This window comes from Heptranchias perlo, chromosome 14, assembly GCF_035084215.1.
Source record: "Heptranchias perlo isolate sHepPer1 chromosome 14, sHepPer1.hap1, whole genome shotgun sequence".
Lineage (NCBI taxonomy): Eukaryota > Metazoa > Chordata > Chondrichthyes > Hexanchiformes > Hexanchidae > Heptranchias > Heptranchias perlo.
Genome location: NC_090338.1, coordinates 46,490,749 through 46,505,476, shown reverse-complemented (window position 1 = coordinate 46,505,476; position 14,728 = coordinate 46,490,749). Strand labels below are relative to the sequence as shown.

Below are 14,728 nucleotides of genomic sequence, written 5' to 3'. Positions count from 1 at the left end.
GGCTTGAGGGGCCGTGTGGCCTACTCCTGCTTCTTGTTTTTAGGTTCCTATTGCAATACAGGACATACTGCACGCAGTATCAGAGAAAAAATTATATGCATAAATAAAAAGTGAAGCACAATTCTATGCTATTTTATAAGATAGTGAATAACACAGCAAAAAGATAACTTTATCTACAGGGGTTCTACAGGGAATCTTAGACACACTGTAGAGACAGTAATTTAATTTGAAATAAAAACAGTGACTACTTGAGTGAATTATGTTATAGTGATCAATAACATTTGCTGTTTTCCAGAATATTTTTTAATGCCAACATGAACAGTGGCACGTGCAGTGATTTTCATAAATTAAGAATGTGAGATGTGGCTCTTTTACACATGTTAAAAATAGCCCTCATAAACAGCCATTCCTGAAACATCCTGTGTTTCCTATTTTCTCATGAAATATTTTTGGAACTGACAGAATAAACACAATTCGAGACTTTAATACAATGGGCGCTAAATTGGGCCGTGTAGCGCCTGTTGTTTCGGCGCTACAAGGCCCCTCTGATATCCAAGATGGCTTCAATCCGTGTGCAACGCTGCTTTAAAGTGATAGACACAGTTTTGGAACTTAACACTCATCTCGATGCACAGTCTTAACCCTGACCATCTGAACGTGTCTTAGAGTGCCTGGAGGACCCCACCAGCGCTACTTAAAGAGACCATGCAGGATTTACAGGTTAGTGGCTGGATTATGTGCCGAGACATTTGTAATTGTTTTTGGAGGTCTCCTAGGCTTGAATACTAGGACGCGGGGACATAGCCTAACATTTAGAGCCAGGACGTGCAGGAGTGAAGTTAGGAAATGCTTCTACATGCAAAGGACGGGAAACGTTTGGAACGCTCTTCTGCAGATGGTAGTTGATGCTAGCTCACTTGTGAATGTTAAATCTGAGATTGATAGATTTCTGTGAACCAAGGGTATTAAGGGATATGGGGCTAAGGCGGGTATATGGAGTTAGGTCACAGGTCCACCATGATCTCATTGAATGGGTGGAACAGGCTCGACGGGCTAAATGCCGCTGCCACTTGCGGCCTCCTGATATGCGCCACCTTCTCCTGCAAGAAAGAGAGATGTGTGTCCGGGTGATGTGCCTGTCATGGTTGAATAGCTGCCAGTGTGCGTGGCCTGTGAATTGTGGGTGGGCGGCTTGCAACAGTGGTAATGTGTAAATGTGAGAGGAAGCCTCTGGTTGGAGGAGTTGAGTACTGATGGAAAGCATTTGTTGGTATGTGGGTGATGGTGGGTGTAGTGCATGGTGCAGTTGGTAGGAGACGCCAGTTGACAGTTGACCTCAGTCACCTTGACCAGTTATGTCAAAGCATTGAACCTATGCCTGGACTGCATCCAAGTCCATGCTGCTGTGTGCCTGGCATTGACTTTGTCCCCCGCTGCCTCCCACTGCCTTTTGGAAATATGTCTGGAGGGCCTCTTACCCCTTCCCCCCTCCCCCCTGCAGATATAGGATGTCCCTCCTTCTGTCCACCTCTTGAATCATGGTCTCTCAGCATCAGCAGAGAACCTTGGTGCATGCACTCTTGCAGGCTGGTACCAACTCAGATCGGCAGATTGGTGAGATCTGGCGTGCAGATTGGAGGATTTGGGATTTAGTAGTGTGCAACCTTTATTCAATGTTTTAACATAACTCATCAGTGTGTAAACATAGGGATGGGACCTGCATCTGTGTTTTACATGTGCAATGTCTGATCTCCGTTCAGACTTCGTGCAGACGGTAGACTGTTATTTTCAGCAAATAACAGGCACCAGCTACCTTTTGAGATTGAGCACCCCCTGGTGGTAGAAATTGCAAATAGCATTGATTCCACATGCAAGGCCCTAAATGGAACGCTGATTGCAGGTGAGTCCTCGGGTGGGCCGAATCTTGCGTCCTGCCTGCGCAAGGGTCATTGGGCGTGGGGTAATGGCGCATCACGCTACCTACGCCCAAAAACGGCCCTTATCCAATTTTTTTTCCCCCAATGTTCTTTAAGCAAAAAATATTTTTACACACAACAGCAGCAAAAATAATCCGACTAAAAATTCACAAATTTCCAATGCATTTTCACTTTTGCAAAAGTTCAGTTAGTGAGATATGGTGCTATGATTTCATGCCTTTGATTTAAATCCTGAAACTAGACATCTAATTTGCATTATGACAACACATGAAAATGTACCTGTCAGCCTAAAACATTCAAAATTCTGTGTGGATAATTTTACACTTTGCTCGATAAGCATTTCAGACTTCAGTTATGAAGGATATCAAATTGAAGGAGTGCATCACATGAAGAGCAGCTTGTGATGCCTGACGTTGTCTGGTATTGTGCCACATTCAAATAATGATGTGGAATGATTTGCAGAACATTTTTATTGATGCAGCTGATGCTGTCAAATACTTCTTTTCATCTGCAGTATTCTTTTAAAGTCTTATTGCACAGAAACAAACTGTTAGCAGTACAAATACTGTGATTTTAGTGTTAACGTGTTGCAATCATGTACGAGTCTGACGTGCTCTTAAAATAGGACAATTGTACTCTTGAAATAATGTGACAAAATTAAAGAGCTTCTTCAACCAGCAATTTCACTAAATATAATTATACTTTAGCGATTAGTTACATCAATTCACAGCAAGGCTTGATTACTGGTTCATTAATGATCATAATAAAATATTACTGTTGTGCACTTCAAACAACAAGGATACTATGTATGGGAATATCATTTGTAAACAATTTATTTTGGACAAATCACTACAATGTTTAATAAAAGAAAATTTATTTTGAACTAGAAAATAAAAATAATGCTGCTTTTTCTAAATAAGAACAGACAGTTCTTATTTAGAAAAATAAGTAGTTGTTATAATAATAATAATAATAAACTTGACAGCCACATTTATGATAAATGTATTTATAGAAACAAATTAAAAACAAGAGAAACCAAACTAAAATGGGCAAGAGGAAGTGCTTAATAAAAGAGGTAGGAGAACTTTGAGGGAAAAAATAAAAGTTGAGAAAGAAGATTGTAGGAATGTTGCACAACAGGTGTACAGATAAGGATAAGCTCAAAGGTCAGGCTAACGATATTAGCATAACATGCTACTCTCACTGAGCGTATGTAAAATAAATTAGATTGTTTGCATTTTGATTAGTCATAACTAGCTGAGAGTCTTTCCCAAGAAAAATATAAATCATTAAATGGGTTCATTTATCAAACAAAAACAGTTAGTTATATGGAAATTACTAGAATGGTGTGTTCAGTTCTAATAATATAAAGACATGGGTTTCTCCAGAAAAAAGTGTCAATACTTTGTAAAAGTTCATTCTTCACAGTATTTCTCCTTCAATTTATTGCAAAATATATTTAAACATTAACAGAAAGGAAAACACAGAAAAAACTGCTAATTCACCGTAAATAAAACATTACAATTGGCTATTGTTAGTAAATTGCTGTGGAGTATAACATTTGTGTGCTTGTTACAACCGCAACTGGGTTTAACATTTCCTTCAAAAAAAAAATCAATTTTTTGTTCATTAAAGTCAGAGATGCCAGTGCATAGAAAATGGAGCATTTTTAACCCACTGATTCATCTTATCCATGTTCACAATAAAGAACCTGACTTCAGATATTAATGACAGCATGAAGCACTCCAAAGCTAATTATTGCACAAGTTAGATAAAAATGGAAAACTCCCACTATATTATTTTTACCAAGTGCACTCTACCCTCTACAATGTGTCATTTAATTTTTCTATGTGGCCTGCTGCTGGCTTTGAGTGAACATTCCAAGAAATTATAACTAGAGATTTTGGATTCTACCCATCTCCATGCAGTAGACTCATCCTTTGAGAACTGGGTTGAAATCACCTGAATATGGTGGGAGCCATAAGAATCAAAAAGGCAAGAAACTAATGCCCCACTGTCTAGACTGAGTTGAAATCTAAGTCCTATGTATAGCGGTAAGGACAGTGTTGCAACCAATTGATTCATAGAAGGGTAAATTCACTGATTCCACACTCCCAGTAGGCAACCTGACTTCAGCTGGTAGCCAGGAATGGTAAATTTACCCTCTAGTTTCAAAAGACTCAAATTTTGTTTAATGTTGTGTATGTTTCAAACCAAATGAACAAAAATGAAAAGCAGAGTTAGACCAGCTTTTCCCAGGATTAAAATATTTAGCTATCATTAGCATATCCTACAGGAAATTAACAAGTAGAGAATGGCTCATTTGAAACTAAATGCTAATAGCCTGTATGGACATGACCAAAACTACCCACACCATTTTTCTTTCCTAATTCTAAATTCTATCTTTCCAGGAATATTTCTTTACATGCTAAAAAAAAAATGCACTCATAAAGTTGAGTGTTTTACAATGACGGAGCAATATTTGGCACTCCCATAATCTTTGGGACATATATTAAAATCTGAATATTGACAAAATTCATAAAGGCATACTGCCATTTTGATAATGTTGTTTTCCATTATGTTTCTCCAAACAAAAAATAATTTTTATAACAAAGCTCATATTATATGTAAACATGCATACAGTTATGGATAAGAATATTACATTTTGTGCTAGTATATAGTGATTTACTATTCTTCATACCTCCTTCCTACTACAAATTTTCCAATAAAATTTAGTGCAACTGTTTTAAGGCCTTCTCAAATACCAGGATGCTAATAGTAAATATTATAGCCCAAAGGATTTCTTGCACTCAGGGAAAGGCACTTTTACCAAATAATTTGAAGGCACATATCCCCTCTGCCCATTTACTTCGACAAGGTACCAGTCAGTGCTTCCTCTCTTATCATAAGCTTCCAGTATAGTTACAACTTGTCCAGGTTGTAAACTGGCTTCATGAGGTCCTCTTGCAGTAAACTGGTATGCTGCAATAACCTGCACACACACAACAAAATGACACATAAGGAACATGGTTTTTAAGATACTGCTTCACATTCCAGTAATCATAGAATTGGGCCATAGAGCTGTTTAACATTCATTGCCAGTTAAACATAATGAGGAGTTGCATTCATTCTCACTTCATTCAGTTAGATGTCCTTATAGTATACAAAAGAAATTACATTAGGGAACGATTTCCTCTCTGTGCGTGTTAACGAAATCATCAGCCCATTTATAAAGAACGCACCTTCCTTTGTAGTATTCCCACTGAAGGTCCTATCTCAGCACTTTAGTCTGTTGCAGATTAGCTTTACATCTTCCACATAGAAGCAATAGCTCTGTTTATTTTATTTGGAAATCTCTCCCCCCACCCCGCCACATCCCCCACCCCAATCTGGTACATTAACTAAGAAATCGAAATGAGTTTTAGAACAATGTGATTATGTTCAACTTATGAACCTTTTAATTGAAATGCCCCTTACTTGATACTGTATTTCTACTGGTTGTAGGCAAAGAGGTCTTTCAGGTAAAGGATAAGATTTTCTCCTGGTATTTGTTCCATCCACAACATCACCAAGAGATGAACTCTGTGGCAGCAGAAAGTTATTTGGTTGTTTTGCAGGCTGATGTGGACTCAGTTTCCCAGCAGGGACAAATCCTCTGCGACCTTATTAAAGAAAATAAAGTTTTGTAATTTGAGGGGCAGCACTTTTTTTTAATTCAGTGGTTCTAAGCACAGATTTGTTTGCTAAGACTGGAACAATACACAGTTGCTGATGCAGACAAATCAACTATAGTATTTACTGTTTCATTAACATAACAGAATGATTAAAGGCGATGAAAATAACCATTAAGACATCCCTCAAGTTTTTTGAGTTTATTGTAAACTATGTTCATATAATTTTCTAATATTTAAGCCTGCTCTAAAATTGTGCAAAAACTGGTGACATTGCTCAGAAAATTAAGTTGAATTGTATCGATCTTGGTGTGCATGTAATACCAAACCAAGTTTACATTTTCCCTTCAAAAATAGATATGTGGTTTACATTGTTTCTCTGCTTTCTTTTATTCTCTTCCCTTACCCACAGGGAATCTCACTTAAAGTGAATGGTGGCTTTCCTTCACTGCTTGATTATTTTAATTCTTTGTTTTGAATGGTGGCTTTCCTTCACTGCTTGATTATTTTAATTCTTTGTTTTTTCACATCATTTTATTTGAAAAGCTGATCTCCCATGACGTTGTTCATGGGTATTGTAGGGTCTGGAGCCCGGTTGTGACATTTAGCAGCTAACCTGGCCTATTCTAAACAGGCACATCCTACCGTTGATTACAAGCTAATTGTTGGAAGTTTTTCTGATTCAGCTGCTTAGCTCTTGTCCACGGGAAAAGAAAAGGCAGCAGGATATGGCTGGCTTTTTAAAATATTTGTTTTAAAGATCTGTACAACATAAAATTATTGCTAAGTTGTAGAAAAAACAATTACATGCTTTCTCAGGTCAGCTTTAAACCTATAAGCAACTAGTTCCAGTCCAAAAATTGCAGTCAAGGCAACACTTTGTTCTGGTTATTGTGAAGTTGACTTTAATTGTCACTTTGGTCTGTTAATTTATGTTTTTTATATTTGCTATAATGTTTATTAATTTCCATTCATTCATAAAAAGCCACTCAATTATGACATTTGATTGTGTAAAGTGAAGGGATAGCATTCTAACCCACTCTACCATCCTGTTCCTGTAGTGGAACGTTTACAGCTCCCACAATACACTCACTTAATTACAGATATCAATAATTAGAAGAGAGAACTGTATTTATTTTCTAAAAACAGTTGGAATTCAAAAAATGTTTTCGTCATGCTCCTATTTAGTAACTTAGGACTATATCTTTCTCTGTTTGCTAATTTAGCAAAATAATAAGCGTAACTATAAAGCGAGGAACATGACTTTATCCTCATCTCTACTGCTAAAATTAGCAAATATACAAAAATATACTCTATGCTCTCAAAACAAGTATTTAGCTTAATATATATTTATCCAGATCATTAGCTAACACATCCCCCTACTAACAATTCAGGATGTTTTTAAAGCACTTACTGTACCCACTGAATAGTGATTGTCCAAACATTTGTAATTCATTTGTATATAAGTCTATTTTAGTTTGATGTGAAAAATATGTTTTTATTTTAAGGCTACAAAGGTTATAAAAAGCTTGAATGAAAATATTGAGATATCCCTGTCATTGGAAGTAGCTTACATTTGCTCTTAGTTGAAGCACAAGTTAGGCTTTCTTTTTAATTTAATTATCATTTTAACTCATGGTAAAAATTATTGAAAATTATAAGCTTTTGGCAGGGAAAATTATATTGTTCCCTTAAAATCTGTGTTATAACGACTTGTAAGGTATAAGGTAGGTAAAATTATATAAAAGTGACATTAATGTTAAAAATAAAATGAGTTCTGTTCGTGATGGCATCACATCACAAACCGTGCAAAGTATTTTAGGAAACTTCCTTAAAGGAACATCAATGCTTTTTAAAGTGAGCCCTCTGTTCTACAGTATACTGATTGAATCGGACATTCACCCCAAGGGCCTGTGTTCAAATCCAGTCCAGACCCAATCTTCTTCCATTTGCTAGCTGTGAAATGCATTTCAGCAGTCTCAAATCAGTTCTTATTGGGCATGCTCACACTGGTGCAGTAGTGGGAGCTATTCTGTGTTTGGGGCTGAGGCAGATTGTTGGGGTAGAGCAAAAGGGGTTTTCACTCTGAATCTGACCATGGTATACCTCACCTGGGAGTGCTTGAATTTCAAACTGGGCGCCCTAAATGGAAAATGTTTAATTTCCCCAACAACAGCATCCCTCACATTTATGAGCACACTGCTTATCTGAACAAGATCAGATATGTAGTACATCTGTATTTGTTTTTGTAACTCTGAAAGTTACAGGGAGGACTGCAGCTTCATTCATCATTAGAATTGATTAAGAGTGGATCAATATATAGATAGCAAAGTAAAGAAAAACAAACTATGTTGTTGGACAAAGCTCAGCAACATCAAAACAAAGTTTCTTTGACAGCCTATTCTGAAATGTTTAAAAATTTACCACTGAGACTTGCTTCACCCCCAATAGGAAAGTTTTTCTTTTTACTTTAAAGAAAATCAAATGAACTGTGTCCTATATAAGAACATTCCTCAGACTCTGACGGAATGCATCACAAGAGCACAGCCAGCAATGGATATTGATTCTTAACAATGTATTCTTACAAATTATTTCTGGTGCTAAAATAAACTATTACAGAACAGCCGAACCATCTGACTGTTGTATCTTCCATCAGAGTACTATCAATGTTTTTAAGGCTTTGTAAGTGCATAGAATCTATTTTGTAAGGTTCCAGGTTATGTTGTTCAAACTATTTTAACACGTTATAAATATGGCATGATGGCAGTAATAATTTCACTAATGGCCTGGTCCAATACCTCAGGGATCTTTTATGTGTTAGTATCATCAGTGACATTACTTATGTTATACTTTACCTCCATGTACTGGTCACAATGTTTTTTTTCAACAACAACAAAAAGTTGCATTTATATAGCACCATTAACATAGTAAAATGTCCCAAGGCGCTTCACAGGTGCGTTATCAAACAAAATTTGACATGAGCCACATTAGGAGGTATTAGGACAGGTGACCAAAAGCTTGGTCAAAGAGGTAGGTTTTAAGGAGAGTCTTAAAGAAGGAGAAAGGGGTAGAGAGGTGGAGAGGTTTAGGGAGGGAATTCCAGAGCTTAGGGCCTAGGCAGTTGAAGGCATGGCCGCTAATGTTAGAGCGATTAAAATCGGGGATGTGCAAGAGGCAAGAATTGGAAGAGCGCAGAGATTTCGGAGGGATGTAGGGCTGGAAGAGGTTACAGAGATAGGCAGGGGAAAGGCCATGGAGAGATTTGAAAACCAGAATGACAATTTTAAAATCGAGGCATTGCTGCACCGAGAGCCAATGTAGGTCACCAAGCACTGGGGTGATGGGTGAACAGGATTTGGTGCGAGTTAGGATACGGGGAGCAGAGATTTGGATGAGCTCAAGTTTATGGAAGATGGGAGGCCGATCAGGAGAGCATTGGAATAGTCAAGTCTGGAAGTAACAAAGGCATGGATGAGGGTTTCAGCAGCAGATGGGCTGAGGCTGGGGTGAAGACGGGCGATATTACTGAGGTGGAAGTAGGCGGTCTTGGTTATGGAGAGGATACGGGGCTGGAAGCTCAGCACATGCTCAAATAGGATGCCAAGGTTGCAAACAGTCTGGGTTCAGCCTCAGACAATGGTCAGGAAGGGCAATAGAGTTGATGGATAGGAAACAGAATTTATGGTGGGGACCGAAGACAATGGCTTCGGTCTTCCCAATATGACAAAATTTCTGTGTTGGCCCCAATTTTAACTCCAGGTGGGTTTTGGGAGGGTGCGCATTCATGGGATGTGGGCCAGGCTAGCATTTATTGCCCATCCCTAATTGCCCTTGAGAAGGTGGTGGTGAGCCATCTTCTTGAACCACTACAGTCCGTGTGGTGAAGGTTTTCCCACAGTGCTGTTAGGTAGGGAGTTCCAAGATTTTGACCCAGCAGCGATGAAGGAACGGCGATATATTCCCAAGTCAGGGTGGTGTGTGACTTAGAGGGGAACATGTAGGTGGTGTTGTTCCCGTGCGCCTGCTACCCTTGTCCTTCTAGGTGGTAAAGGTTGTGGGTTTGGGAGGTTCTGCCGAAGAAGCCTTGGCGAGTTGCTGCAGTAGATGCTACGCACTGCAGCCACGGTGCGCTGGTGGTGGAGGGAGTGAATGTTTAGGGTGGGGGATGTGGTGCCAGTCAAGCGGGCTGCTTTGCCCTGGATGGTGTCGAGCTTCTTGAGTGTTATTGGAGCTGCACTCATCCAGGCAAGTGGAGAGTATTCCATCACACTCCTGACTTGTGCCTTGTAGATGGTGGAAAGGCTTTGGGGAGTCAGGAGGTGAGTCACTCGCCACAGAATACCCAGCCTCTGACCTGCTCTTATAGCCACAGTATTTATATGGCTGGTCCAGTTAAGTTTCTGGTCAATGGTGACCCCCAGGATGTTGATGGTGGGGGATTCGGTGATGGTAATGCCGTTGAATGTCAAGGGGAGGTGGTTAGACTCTCTCTTGTTGGAGATGGTCATTGCCTGGCACTTGTCTGGTGCAAATGTTACTTGCCACTTATCAGCTCAAGCCTGGGTGTTGTCCAGGTCTTGATGCATGCGGGCACGGAGTGCTTCATTATCTGAAGGGTTGTAAATGGAACTGATCACTATGCAATCATCAACAAACACCCCCATTTCTGACCTTATGATGGAGGGAAGGTCATTGATGAAGCAGCTGAAGATGGTTGGGCCTAGGACACTGCCCTGAGGAACTCCTGCAGCGGTGTCCTGGGGCTGAGATGATTGGCGTCCAACAACCACTACCATCTTCCTTTGTGCTAGGTATGACTCCAGTCACTGGAGAGTTTTCCCTCTGATTCCCATTGACTTCAATTTCACTAGGGCTCCTTGGTGCCACACTCGGTCAAATGCTGTTTTGATGTCAAGGGCAGTCACTCTCACCTCACCTCTGGAATTCAGCTCTTTTGTCCATGTTTGGAACAAGGCTGCAATGAGATCTGGAGCCGAGCGGTCCTAGCAGAACCCAAACTGAGCATCAGTGAACAAGTTATTGGTTAGTAAGTGTCGCTTGATAGCACTGTCGACGACACCTTCCATCACTTTGCTGATGAATGAGAGTAGACTGATGGGTCGGTAATTGGCCGGATTGGATTTGTCCTGCTTTTTGTGGACAGGACATACCTGGGCAATTTAACACTTTGTCGGGTAGATCCCAGTTTTGTAGCTGTACTGGAACAGTTTGGCTAGAGGCGCCGCTAGTTCTGGAGCACAAGTCTTCAGCACTACAGCCGGGATGTTGTCGGGGCCCATAGCCTTTGCTGTATTCAGTGCACTCTGCAGTTTCTTGATATCACGTGGAGTGAATCGAATTGGCTGAAGACTGGCTTCCGTGATGGTGGGGGTTTCGGGAGGAGGCCGAGATGGATCATCCACTTGCCACTTCTGGCTGAAGACGGATGCAAACGCTTCAGCCTTGTCTTTTGCACGCACAAGTGCTGGTCTCTGCCATCATTGAGGATGGGGATGTTCATGGAGCCTCCTTCTCCCGTTAGTTGTTTAATTGTCCACTACCATTGACAACATCACAGCTGTAGTGCTGAAGACCTGTGCACTGGAATAACCACTCCCCTAACAAAACTGTTCTCGTACAGCTGTGAAACTGGGATCTATCCAACAACATGGAAGGTTGTCCAGGTGTGTCTTTTCCACAAAAAACAAGATAAATCTAACCCAGCAAATTACCACCCTGTCAGTCTCCTCTCAATCATCAGTAAAGTGATGTAATTAGTCAACTACAGTACAAACAAACAGCACGTACTTGCAATAACCTGGGAAAGATGTTGGACATGACAATTATTGCAGGCGAGCAGAGATTGTTCATCTGAAGCATACTTCAATGAGTTGCTTCAGAGGAGCTCTGGCAGTAGGCAACAAGGGGAACCCTCCTGCTTCCTCACCATCCTCTATATCATCAGTGTCCTCTCCCTCATTGTGCTGAAGGTCCTCATTCAATGGTGGCTCCATGTATTGTCCTATTGCAGGGCCAACGTATGCAGCATTTAGCAAACCACTCGTGCGGGACGCTCTTTGTGGACTGCATTTCAGGAAGCCACCAGATCTGTCCTGGCATTAGTATTGTTGCTTGAGGACTTCAATGGTCTGCTCGATGAGGGCTCTAGTTGAGCCATGGATCTGATTGTAGCGCCGTTCAGCGTGAGTTCCTGAGAGGTCCCTAATCCCCAATCAGCCAGCCTCTCACTTGCTGTGCAAGGACAAAGGGGATGGAGGCTTGGTGCAGAATAAAAGCATCATGGTAGCTGCCAGGAAAATGGGCACATAGCTCTAAGATTCAATGCTTGTCATCAAACACCAGTTGCACATTAATGTAGTGCAAGCCCTTGTGATTCATGTGACAGAGGGGTCATCTGAAGTCACCTGCAGGGGCAATGTGAGTGTAGTTTGTGAGGCTCTGGACTTGGAGAAATCCTGCAATCCACATGAACCCCAGAGCCCTATCCTGATGCTTCCAGGGTCACGATTTTAGCATGGAGACGGGAACTGAGTTTGGTGGGGGGGGAGGGGGTAAATAATCACGTGAGAAACCCAGAAGTAACTTGAGCATGTTGGATTGTCCAACTGCAACTCAATTGAAGGCACTTAATATTAGTTCTGGGTTTCGCATCGCCAAGCTGCACAGCGGGCGTACTGTGTACCCACATCACACGATTTAAAGTCCACTATTTAAACAGCCAGTTCAAAAATGGAATTTGAAGACGAAAGGAGTGAAAAGCAAAATGGAAGGATGTAGAGGAAAGGCAGCACCCAGGTTCTTAGATTCCTCCCTTGAGATACTACTGGCTGCTGTGAGAAGCAAGGTGTTATACCCAGGTGATAGGAGGAAGAAACCTGTTTCTGCCACCAGGAAGGCATGGCTGGAGGTGGCAGAAGATGTAAGCAGAAGGAGCATGGTGCCCAGGTCTTGGCTGCAGTACAGGAAACATTTTAATGACATAGCCAGGTCAGGAAAAGTGAGTATATTTGCTGATTCTCCCACATCCTGTAAATTGCAATCCCCACCTCACCCCCCTCACTCCGTGTTACCAAGCTTACTCCATCACATCACTCCTCACACCCAGTTAAGTTTCAGCATCAACCATCCTCCACTTTCTATGTACTTCCTCAACTCCCCATTTATGCACTCACCACTGCCACTCACCCCAATCCTGATACAATGCGATGTATCTGTTTGATTGTCACGCTCTGATGCATCTGTATCATTATCAGCCTCACCCAAAGCAATGCATTCATCGGGTGAATATAGCACCTCCAGTCACTCACAGGACTGTTCTTTCTCCCCTTGTATAAGAAGAGAGTACAAAAAGCAAGGGAGAGGACCAGAACTGGAGGTGGCCCCGCTGCATATAATAGAGCTGACAGATGTGGAGAAGGAAGCCATGGAATTTGTGGGACAGTTTCATGCCTATCCATTGGAGATGGAGACACTGGGAACCCACAAATGGCTGGTGACAGAACTTTAACATCTTTTACACACACGATAAATTGATTTTATCAATGAGAGAACTATGCCAGACCTCAGTACGGTCATTGGAAAGATTGTCACTCTTCCGATGAATAATTCATATCGCTTTCTGTTGTCTTCCAGGACATTCACGACTTCAAGAGCAATCAGGGGAAATGGAAGACATCGATTCCTCAGAGGAGCTCATTCCTTCTGAGGGTCCACCGCCACAGGATATAGAACGATGCACTAGCATTTCAGTGGGTCCTGTTAGACAGATAGCTGGGTTGTCACCTGGTGATTCACAACTCACGAGTCTGCACGAGCAGGTGGAAGGGGCAGCTGTGGAGAGTCTGCATCGGAGGCTGCACTCCTCACCAAGCTCTGCTCAGTTGGACGCAGATGCTGAACCTGGGGGGCCATTGCTGAGAAGGAGAATGATTGAAGTACAGCTGCACTTCTCCGAGGTAATGGAAAATGTGCCACGCACACTCTCCACAATAGCAGAGAGGATGGACGAGTCTGACTCCATCGCTCGTGGATTGTTGTCACAGATAAGTGCGAGAATGCCTGCAATGGAGAGAGTGGCCACCTCCATTGAGCTTCAAGCATGACAATGGTTGTGCAGATTCTGGATGCCAACATGTCCGCCGCCTTAAACAGGATGACATACCTTATCCATGGCCTTACAATGCGGCCCATCTGTTCAACAACCTGCTGGCCAGCAGAGTTGTGGGAATGATGTTGCCCTGGCCCGGGAAAGGGATGATCACGAAAGGGGACATAGAAGTGGGGATTCCACTCAAAGCGCTCCCATGTCTCACCCATTGTACCCCCCTCAACCAGTACCCGCATTGCTGCCTCCTCTCCCGATGGCCGAGTCTACTCCTGCACAGGTGCAGGTGGAGCAGTCTTTGGCGGGGCCCTCAGGAGCTCCAAAACCCAGAAGGCATGGGCCAAGAGCATCTCAGCAGTCAGGGCAAGTATCTAAGCAACCTGCCACCACCTCTGCTGAAGTTACAGGGGATGCACCATGTAGAAGCGGCAGAAAGCAAAAGGTTAAGTAATTGTAGTTCATCAAGGGCGTTTGACGAAATGTCATGTTCATTTATATATTTTTTTTTGTTATGCCCCACATTAAATTTAATTATCACCACCACTACCATATCTTAGCCGTTATTGTGTCTCGTCTGTGAAATTGCCCTTTCATTTGCTTCATCATGAATGCCAAGATATGATGACACCCATTGGGCGGGCGTGCAGTGGGTGTATGTGTGGTTGAAGGACTGTTTAGTGCAAAGGGATTGGGGGTGGTGGTGGTGCTGGTTGTTCCAGGAGGCCTGAGTATGTCAAATTCTTCACACTGCCCATCTCATTTTGAGAACCTGTTAGAAATGAGGGCATCCCGGGCAGCGATGTGCGCAGCTGCTCTGGTGATGGGTTCCCCATCTTCATTTTCCTCCTCCTCCTCTTTTTGAATGTTGGCACCAGCAGCGGATGCTTGATGAGCGCATTCGAGCTCCTCCACCTGTAACCCTCTCTGCTGCACTATGTTGTGCAGGACACAGCACACGACAATTATTCTGGACATCCTCGCTGGCGAGTAATGAA

General features: G+C 42.0%; 1 protein-coding gene across 2 annotated transcripts in view; it reads right to left on the bottom strand.

Moving 5' to 3' along the window:
• Positions 1-3,351: 3,351 nt before the first annotated feature.
• The window catches only part of arhgef37 (Rho guanine nucleotide exchange factor (GEF) 37), a 97,173-nt gene continuing 85,796 nt past the window's right edge, over positions 3,352-14,728 (bottom strand). For both annotated transcript variants that reach the window (XM_067996394.1, XM_067996395.1), the window contains exons 12-13: positions 5,415-5,599; positions 3,352-4,929 (exon numbers count right to left, since the gene is read on the bottom strand). In XM_067996394.1, the coding sequence (XP_067852495.1) occupies positions 4,723-4,929; positions 5,415-5,599 (392 nt within the window). In that variant the 3' untranslated portion in view covers positions 3,352-4,722. The remainder of the gene's footprint in view (positions 4,930-5,414; positions 5,600-14,728) is intronic.